The sequence below is a fragment of the Lipotes vexillifer genome, unplaced genomic scaffold (genome assembly GCF_000442215.2).
Source record: "Lipotes vexillifer unplaced genomic scaffold, Lipotes_vexillifer_v1.1 scaffold213, whole genome shotgun sequence".
Classification (NCBI taxonomy): Eukaryota; Metazoa; Chordata; class Mammalia; order Artiodactyla; family Lipotidae; genus Lipotes; species Lipotes vexillifer.
The window spans coordinates 3,759,902-3,769,904 of NW_006780610.1; the positions used below are offsets into that span (position 1 = coordinate 3,759,902).

At 55.2% G+C, this 10,003-nt stretch overlaps 1 protein-coding gene across 1 annotated transcript in view; it reads left to right on the top strand.

Moving 5' to 3' along the window:
- Nucleotides 1–30: 30 nt before the first annotated feature.
- The window catches only part of EPHA10 (EPH receptor A10), a 40,921-nt gene continuing 30,948 nt past the window's right edge, over nt 31–10,003 (top strand). Inside the window, 5 exon segments of the mRNA XM_007453797.1 lie at nt 31–136; nt 2,580–2,644; nt 3,334–4,012; nt 9,155–9,310; nt 9,829–10,003. The exon segment at nt 9,829–10,003 is cut by the window's right edge and continues 1 nt beyond it. Of these exon segments, the coding sequence (XP_007453859.1) occupies nt 31–136; nt 2,580–2,644; nt 3,334–4,012; nt 9,155–9,310; nt 9,829–10,003 (1,181 nt within the window).

Below are 10,003 nucleotides of genomic sequence, written 5' to 3' on the forward strand. Positions count from 1 at the left end.
CCGCCGCACTGACAGCTCGGTCTGCGGACCATGGAGACCGGCGTCGGCCCACATCCGCTGCGCCTGTTCATCTGCCTGATGCCGCTCTGTCTCGCCTTGCTTTTGGGACCAGGGAGGCCCGGGACCGCCGAGGAAGGTGAGGAGACTGGCGGCTGTTCTTGGAGCCTGGGATGCCAAATTACAGGAGGCTGGAGAACTGGGGTGCTGGGAGAAGGAGTCGTATGGAGAGACTGGAGCCGGTATTGGGGTTTGAAGCAAGCGGGCAGCGGGAAGCAAAGAACTGGAGACACGGAGGGAAAGGTGGCTAAACAACGGAGAAGAGAGGAGCATTGAGGAGCTCGGGGGCTGGAGACCTGGGAGGCTGGGGGAGAAAGAGACCAGGAACCGTGGGAGCCAGAGGCGGCGGTTCAGGGGCCGGTGAGACGGACAGGCTGAGCAATTGGATGTGGGAGGTGTGGGGGCAGGGAGATGCGGAGGTGAGATCAGAGTACGGGGAGACGGGATGGAGCCCGAACGGCTGGGGGCTAGGGGACCACTGCGTGGAGAACAGGAGGTAGAGCGCTGGTGCCGCGGCGGGGGCGCGGGGTCTGGAGGCGAGGGTGGCGGGGCGCGGGTGGGGGCCGGGGTGTGTCTGGGTCCGGGAGCTGCCCGACGTGCTGACCAGGAAGCTGTCCTCAGTGCTGATTTTGAAGCATAGACTAACCAGCGCTATCCGAGTTGCCGGGTTTGGGGCTGCCCACTGGACCAGAGCCCGCATCTTGCCTAGATTTGGGGGAGCTGTACCCTCAGTTGAATTCAGAGGCGTAATATCCAGGTGCAGAATCCGGAGGAGCTGGAATCTGAGGCGTTGGCCTCGGGGTTGGTCGGGGCGCTGGATCTCTGATGCTTTCCAATATGCAATTCTGATGTGCTGTAAGTTATACCGAAATCGGGAAGCTGTCAGCGGTCCTGCCCATTGTCGCTGACGCGTCTGGGACCAACACTTTTAAAGGCCTCACCTTGGAGCCCCACCCCCTTGCTTAAGCTCCAGATGAGGAATTTTCCAAGATTTGGGGATGGCCTGGGCTCCTGTCTCTGAGCTGCTGCTGTGCTGTCCAAACCAGGGCTTCTTGGGACCGATGCTGAAAGCGGAATCCAGACTGCTGGTCAGATGCCTCCTGGGGGAAGAAAGTGACTTCAAGCCTCTCTGGTATAGAAGGGGCCATGGCTTTATATATTAAAGGAACCCTGACAGTCTTCCAAAAGGCAGTAGAGGTGACAGCCTCTGGGAAAGGGGCTGGCTGAGGAGATGAGAGGTTTTTTATCTCTGTTGCTGCCGGCAGGGTCTCTCTACTTTGTTTTCCCCAGAGGCCTTGGGAGTCAAACTAAAAAGGTTCAAGTCTTTTCCATCCCTGGTGACCCCAGACCTCAGAAGAACCCCCAAGTATGAGTGAATTCAGGGATGCATACAGGAATCCTTTGATATGCTCACTTTCTCCCTCTTCTCGACACTCAGCTATAATTTAGGGAACCTGGGAAGGCGGGGGGGATCACTGATCCCCCACTTAAAAGCCAGTCTTATGGTACTTGTCATGGATTCTGTGCCAGGCTGAATAATGACTCCCCAAATATTTCCATATCCTAATCCCCAGAATCTGTGTATGTTATCATAAATGGCAATAGACTTTGCAGATGTGGTTAAGGATCTTGAGTTGGAGAGATTACCCTGAATTATATGGGTGGCCCAGTTGTAAACACAATTGTCTGTATAAGAGGGACACAGGGGCAGTCAGAATCAGAGGAGAAGGCAATGTGATGACAGAAGCAGAGACTGGAATGGTATGTTTTGAAGATGGAGGAAGGGGCCACAAGCCAAGGAATCCAGGTGTGGCCACTAGAAGCTGAAGAAGGTAAGGAAATGGGTTCTCCCCGTTGAGCCTCCAGTGTTGCCGACACCCTCACTTTAGACCAGTGAAACCGATTTTCAACTTCTGACACCCAGAACTGTAAGAGAATAAAGTTTTGTTGTTTTAAGCCACTGTTTGTGGTAATTTGTCACAGCAGCCACAGGAAACTAATACAAGATCCCTCCCTAATCATCGTGGCTACCTTTATTTAGACTAGAGCTACTCACACCTCCTCGTGGGGAGGTATGGAGCGGAAAAACCGTGTCTGTGTCCTTCACCACATTCTCTGTTTCCTCAGTTAGCTTTTTTTTTTTTTTTTTTTTGGCCGCCCTGCGGGGCTTAGTTGCCCCACCAGGAATTGACCCTGGGCCCTCCGCAGTGAAAACACAGAGTCCTAACCACTGGACCACCAGGGAATTCCTTCCGTTAGCAAATTTAAAGTGAACTCGCCAAAGAATCTCATACTCCTGAACTTCTGGCTTTCTGACACTTCTGTTCTCCCCTCTCTCTAGTCACCCAGGCTTAGTTCCCACCAGGAATTGAACCTGGGCCCTCCGCAGTGAAAACACAGAGTCCTAACCACTGGACCACCAGGGAATTCCTTCCGTTAGCAAATTTAAAGTGAACTCGCCAAAGAATCTCATACTCCTGAACTTCTGGCTTTCTGACACTTCTGTTCTCCCCTCTCTCTAGTCACCCTCCTGGATTCTAAAGCATCCCAGGCTGAGCTGGGCTGGACTGCACTGCCGAGTAATGGGGTAAGTGTAAACCTTTCCTTCCCTGTCCCAAGGAGCCTCTGGTAGTCCAGGATTCAGTCCCTTTATCTCCCCATGGTTACATCAGATCAAAATGGTCCTCAGAGCATGTGGTCTCCAGCAGCCCTGGCTTCAAGCCAGAGTGGCCTATTAGAAAACGTTGAGTCTTCAGTCAGACAGAAAAATCAAGAAGACAACTGACCGTGTCTAGGAACAGAAACGTGGCATCTGGATGGAGCCGGTGCTGGATGGTGCCTTGCACCCAATAGATCCAGCAAACAGTGCTGCTGATTGACAGATTGACAGAACAAGCAAGACCTGGAATCCTAAAAGAGGCTTGGAAACTTGCGGTAGTGGTGGGGAGATGTGGCAGCGTGACAGCAGTTTGGTGTTGTGGAAAGGCACTGGTGGAGAGCCAGGAGACTCCTTTCCTAGCTCTGCTACTAACCCGATGTGTGTATCCACTCAAGTCACCATTCTCTGGAGCCTCAGTTTCCCCGTCAGTTGGACTCAGTCGTCTCCAACGTTTCTCCCAGCTCTGCGTCTTATAATGTCAGGGTTGTGTATAGAGAAGGAGGGGAGAAGAGAATGCAAAATGATGGGGAAAGGGGGGTTCAGCCCGAGTCACCGCCAGGGCTCGACCTCTCGGGGGCGCCTTGGCTCTGAGCTGCCCACATCTTTGTTCTCCCCAGTGGGAGGAGATCAGCGGCGTGGACGAGCACGACCGTCCCATCCGCACCTACCAGGTGTGCAACGTGCTGGAGCCCAACCAGGACAACTGGTTGCAGACTGGCTGGATCAGCCGCGGGCGCGGGCAGCGCATCTTCGTGGAGCTGCAGTTCACACTGCGCGACTGCAGCAGCATCCCTGGAGCCGCCGGCACCTGCAAGGAGACTTTCAACGTCTACTATCTGGAAAGCGAGGCCGATCTGGGCCGTGGGCATCCCCGCCCAGGCGGCAGCCGGCCCCGCAAGATCGACACGATCGCGGCGGACGAGAGCTTCACGCAGGGCGACCTGGGCGAGCGCAAGATGAAGCTGAACACAGAGCTGCGAGAGATCGGTCCGCTGAGCCGGCGGGGTTTCCACCTGGCTTTCCAGGACGTGGGCGCATGCGTGGCGCTGGTCTCTGTGCGCGTCTACTACAAGCAGTGCCGCGCTACAGTGCGGGGTCTGGCGGCGTTCCCGGCCACCGCAGCCGAGAGCGCCTTCTCCACGCTGGTGGAGGTGACCGGAACGTGCGTGGCGCACTCAGAAGGGGAGCCCGGCAGCCCCCCGCGCATGCACTGCGGCGCCGATGGTGAGTGGCTTGTGCCAGTGGGCCGCTGCAGCTGCAGTGCGGGATTCCAGGAACGTGGTGACATCTGTGAAGGTATCCAGCGCACTGTGGGGTGGGGTGTGGGAGTGTAGCGCGCAGGTGGCGGTTGGGAGAGAGAGTGTCCTAGATGAAAGAGGCAGGGTGGGGAGTGCGGAAGCCATGGGATGTGGAGCCGGGAGTCCAGACATTTTGCGGTGCTTCCAGTGGGTCCAGCCAGAATCGGAGAGTGAAGTTAATGGGAGGTGAATTTGACTCCATATAAGGGGGAATCAGGACCTATATTTTAGACACCATGATAAATACCTCACACAGGCCTTCTCATTTATTCACAGCAATAAAGTCATCATTATTCCTGTTTTGAAGATGAGGAAACAGAGGCTCAGAGAGATTAACACCTCACTTGCAGTTAGGAAGTGGGGAACTGGGATTTGAATCCAGATTTGCCCAACTCTCAAGTTCTTTCTACTACACCATGCTGCCTCCCCTGTGCATAAGGAGGAATGTTACAGTAGGCCAGCTCTATTAGCTAGGGGCTAGTGGAGTTGGTTGCATTATACGGAGTGAGCTCCCTGTCACCGACAATATGCAAGTCAGAGGCTGGCAGGGGGATTCTTTTTTATTTTTCTTTAAATTAATTAATTAATTAATTTTTGGCTGCATTGGGTCTTTGTTGCTGAGCTCGGGCTTTCTTTATTTTTTTTATTTTATTTTTTTTCGGTACGCGGGCCTCTCACTGCTGTGGCCTCTCCCGTTGAGGAGCACAGGTTCCGGATGCGCAGGCTCAGCGGCCATGGCTCACGGGCCCAGCCACTCCACGGCATGTGGGATCTTCCCGGACTGGGGCACGAACCCGTGTCCCCTGCATTGGCAGGCGGACTCTCAACCACTGCACCACCAGGGAAGCCCTCGGGCTTTCTTTAGTTGCAGTGAGCAGGTGCTACTCTTCATTGCGGTGCGCGGGCCTCTCACTGCGGTGGCCTCTCCTACTGCGGAGCATGGGCTCCAGGCTCGCGGGCTTCAGTAGTTGTGGCTCGTGGGCTCCAGAGCGCAGGCCCAGCAGTCGTGGTGCATGGGCCTAGTTGCTCTGCGGCATGTGGGATCTTCCCAGACCAGGACTCAAACTCGTGTCCTCTGCACTGGCAGGCAGACTCGTAACCACTGCGCCACCAGGGAAGCCCAGGCAGGGGGATTCTTGAGCCAGAGAGAGAGACTGGGAGGTTGCACTAGATGACTACTAAGATCCCACCCAACTCTCTGAACTAGAGTCACTGCACCCCCTGGGGCAGAGCCTCCATATTGGGGGTTCTTTTGGACTCTCTGGTCTGTGGGGCCAGGAACAGATCTCTCCTTCTCTCTCCTATCTGCATCTGGAGGACTGAACAGACTGGGGTAGAGAACACAGGGCGTGGATGGACATATCAAATTGACGGTGTCCATGGTGCATTCAAGTGGGGGTAGCTAGAAAGTGGGTCTGGAGCTCAGCGACACAGAGATAGATGTGACTTGAAGCTACAGGTGTGGTTGGGACAGACCAGGGAGAGTGTGTGGGGTATGAAGCAAGAGGGCCAATGATGAACTCTCACAGAACAGCACTAGATGAGGCGAAGTGGAAGAAATGGAGGCCATAAAAAGGACTGCAAGGCAGTGATCAGAGGCTGGAGTAGAGTGTGATTTCATGGCAGCCAAGGGCGATGGAGGTACCCAGGGGCGAATGGCCTGCAGTGTTGGTGAGCAGTCAGAGAAGGCGAGGATTGGCCAGTGTCTGCCTGGTGGCCCTGGTAAGAGCAGAGTGTCAGCCGAGTGATGGGGAGAGCAACCAGCTGCAGTGGACTGAAGGACGAAGGCAGCTGAGGAGCTAGAGTCAGGGACCGTAAACACTCTCTGGAGGCTGGGTTTGAAAGGGGAGGAGGGCGCCTGGCGTCTTGAGGAGGACATTCAGTGGACAGAGAAGTTTTACTGTAGATGTGAGCCTTGTTTACACAGGAGGGAGAAGCCAGCGGGGTACCAAGTGGCGGGGGGGTGGGAGCAATAGGCCTGGGGGAAGAAATATTTTATTACCGATGTGGATCAGAATTGCTGACACGTGCTGCTAACAAAAAGCAGACCACGTTTTAGTCAGTTTCACTGTTTTTTAAATACTCTACAGACAGGGCCCTACTGCCCCGCACCCTAAATGGACTGCTTTTATGGCTCCACTCCCTGTACTGTAACCAGGAAGAGCTAGTAGAGAAGGGAATTACCAACTGATGGCCTCTCTTCCCGCTGTGAGGTAGGAGAAGGGCATCTGTACCAGTGTACAGTAGAATCCTGGTCTGCCTTATTCACTGCTGCAGCTTCAGAGCCTAGAACAGCACCTGGCTCATATTTGATGCTAAAAAATTGTTGAATGACTGGATCAGGTGTTGGAGGAGGGGGTTTGGATACACACTCTGGGCACTGAGAGGGACACACACACACACACACACACACACACACACACACACCCAGGAACCCAATCCCACTTCTGACTTTGGCTGAGACCAGACAAAGGCCATTTGTAATGGCGTCAACTGTGCCTTGGGGAGTATGGAGGTGGGGAGGATGCCAGGGAAAGCTTCACAAGGGAGGTGTTATTTTGAACTAGGATTTGGAGGAACATAGCAGTTCACCAGAAGAGAAGGGGTGTAAGATTACAGCACAAGATCCAGAGGTGTGAAAGGAAGAGCTCAGCACAGATGGGTGGGGTGGCTGGCATTGGGGAGCTGTGGGAGGGTTTCAAGAAGGGAAGGAAACGATCAGATTTGTATTTAGAAAGGGAAGACCCTGCAAGTGCCTTCTGCAGCTATTATAGAGCCCTCTCTAAAGGCAGATGGATGTGGAGGCTTCTCTTTTTAGTGACCATGCCTCTTGTTCCTTCTCTCCCAGCCACCAGAGGAATTACTGAAAGACATGGGGTTTCCCATGAGTGTATGACTCATGTCTTCAAATCTCTGTAGGACTGCCCTGGAACAGAGGGACCCAAGCAGACATACTAAGCTCTACAGGGCACATCAGGCCTCTGCAATGAGGTGGCATGAGGGGGGTTACAGGCAGGGAGGCTGCTTTGGACTCAACATAAAGGAAGCACTTTCTAACTGCCAGCACTGTTAAGCAGAGGCGGCCTCAGAAGGAGGTGGGCTCCCCATTACCAAGTATCTGAGCAAAGACTGTGGCTACTGCTAGGAAAGCTGCTGGAGGGTGGGCCAGTGGGAGTTGAACTAGACGACCCCTGAAATTCTGACTCCGAAGGAGGCAGGGGCCGGGAGTCAGGAGTCACTTCCTGAGTCTGCCCCTCAATACAACCTCTTTTAAGCAGAGCCTCTCCAAGTAGAAATAAGCAATGCTGTCTCTGATGGGACCACCCATCTCTAGGACCCCAGACACCCACATACACAGGGAGAAAAGGAGCCTCCCACATTCTTTCCCTCCTGCGGTGAGGACCCCCCCCCCCCCCCACCCCCCCCTTTTTTTTTTTTTTTTTTTTTTTTTTTTTTTTTTTTTTTTTTTTTTTACTTTATTTGGATTTCACCAGTGTCTGCACTAATGTCTTTTTTGTGTTCCAGGATCCTGTCCAATATCCCCCCCCCCCCCCCCGGCAAACAGATCCCTCTCTTATTTCACAGTGGAGGTGGGCAGGCCATGCTTATTATTCTCATTTGACTGATGGTTTCTCAAGGCCAGAGAGGCACAGGAAGTGGCAGAGCTAACACCGGAACCCAGGTCTCCTGAGTCCCAGCCCTGGTGGCTGTTGCCCACTAGACCACGATGTTAGCTAGCCCTGTGCTTCATTCTGAAGGCAGACTTCCAAAGCCTCCTGGGCTTTGGAGACCCTGCCCAAAGCTGCCCAAAGCCCAGGACTCTAGGCAACACGGACGCCCCTCCCCCCCAAACCTAAGCCTTCCAGATAATGGGAACCCTCAGCCCTCTGCCCTCTCCTCCCAGACAGGGAAAGTTCTGAAAGTTCTTCCCAGGTGCTATAGTCTGCATCCCTTCTGCTGCACTATGTCTTCTTGGGGCTGGAGAGCAGCCAGCCTTCCACAAGCAGCCAAACCAGAGGAGAGGGATAGAGAAGTCCTGGGGGGGTGGGCAGGGAACCAGGTGAGGACCACCCAAGCTCTGAGAGGAGGGCCAGGAGCCATTGCTTCCCTCCCTGGCCCAGCTGGTGAGGAATTTTTTAAAGTGGGTGCTTAGCTGTTTCCACTTCAGGCCTGAGTTGGAGGAAGAGTGATTACTACCATTATTGTATAACTGTTGTCTGTACTGGGCTAAGCAGTTTGCATGTTTTATCTCAATCTTCCAAGCACCTTTTTGAGGTAGGTATTCTATACAAGGCTCAGAGAGGTCACCAACTTGCCCAAGGCCACACAGCAAATAAGTGGTGCGACTCAGCTGCAAACCCAGGTTGTTTAGATATAAAAGCCTTTGCTCTTAACCATTGACTTCTGGGGGAGGTGAGAGAAGCAAAGTAACTGAGGAGGTGCCAAGGCTAGAACCAGGGAACTTTCACTGTCCCTCTGCTCTCTCCACCTGGCTGGCTCCACTTTCAAATGGGAACCAAGTGCGTCAGTAGAGGATTTATGATGCATTAACCCCCAAATAGTGGAGGTGGGAGGAAGCTCTGACAAGTGTGTGTGTTTGTGTGCGTCAGAGTTTTTGTCTCTGTAACTGGGAGTGTGTGGGTGCCTGTCCTTGGGTAACTGTGGGACACCCCTTAGAGGCCTCTCTCTTCTGTCCTCACATCAAAACCGGAAAGTTTGGCTCCTTTTCTTGCAGTGTGGTGTGGTCTCTCAAACCAGTTGGCTTTGGCTGGAATCCCTCCATTTACTAGCTGTGGGACATTGGGCAAGTTACTTAGCCTCTCTGAGCCTTAGCTCCCTCACTTAAAAAATGAGGATAAAGCACATACCTCACAGGTTGTTATGAGCATTTAATGAATTACTAAAAGAGAAACACTGCAGTGTTTGCACGTTAAGCGCTTACTAAGGGTTAAGTAATACTGCGTTGTTCAGTCACGAGCTGCCACCCCCGGGGCGGTGCTGGAGTAGCTGAGACCCCCGCCCCCCACTTCCCCATCACAATTCGAGGAGATAAGGCCCACCACAGTGGGGGCAGCCAGGAAAGCGGGGAGGAGCCAGAAGCTGTGGCGGAGCCCCCTCCTCACGCAGTTCCTCCCCGCAGCCTGTCCCCCAGGGTTTTACAAGGTGTCCCCGCGGCGGCCCCTCTGCTCGCCGTGCCCGGAGCACAGCCGGGCCCTGGAAAACGCGTCCACGTTCTGCGTGTGCCAGGACAGCTACGCGCGCTCGCCCAGCGACCCGCCCTCGGCGTCCTGCACCCGTGAGTCCCCCTTCTGAATGCCTTCCGGATGGTGGCTGGGGCGGTCCGTAAGGGCGTAATCGAGGCGTTGTGAGGGCAGGGGTTCCACACTCGGGGGCGCCAGGGCGCACCTGGGGGTCAGCGACCCAGACGGCAGAGTGGAGGGAGGGGAGCCTGGGGCGGCGATGGAGGCCGGGTCCCGGGGTTGAAAGAAGCAGGACAACAGAGACAGTCCAGACGGAGTGATGAGGTTAGGCTTGTTGAGGGATCACCGTGTGCGCCGCCTACAACCATCCCCGCCCTCACCTCTCCCAACTCTCCAGCCAGGCGGGGGACTCCCGCCCCTCACACTCTGCTGGGTCCCCAGATCCCCAACCTCATCCCCTCACTGACGTCCTCCCACCCCATCACTGACCGCGCCCCACTCCCACATCCCGCCCCTCACTGCTCCACGCCCCCGTCCCTCTCCCTCACTGGCCCCGCCCCCATCCCGCCCTTCCTTCCCCAACCCCTGACGGCGCCCGCCTCTGTGCCCCCAGGGCCGCCGTCGGCGCCGCGGGACTTGCAGTACAGCTTGAGCCGCTCGCCGCTGGCGCTGCGGCTGCGCTGGCTGCCTCCGGCCGACTCCGGCGGCCGCTCGGACGTCACCTACTCGCTGCTGTGCCTGCGCTGCGGCCGCGAGGGCCCGGCGGGCGCGTGCGAGCCGTGCGGGCC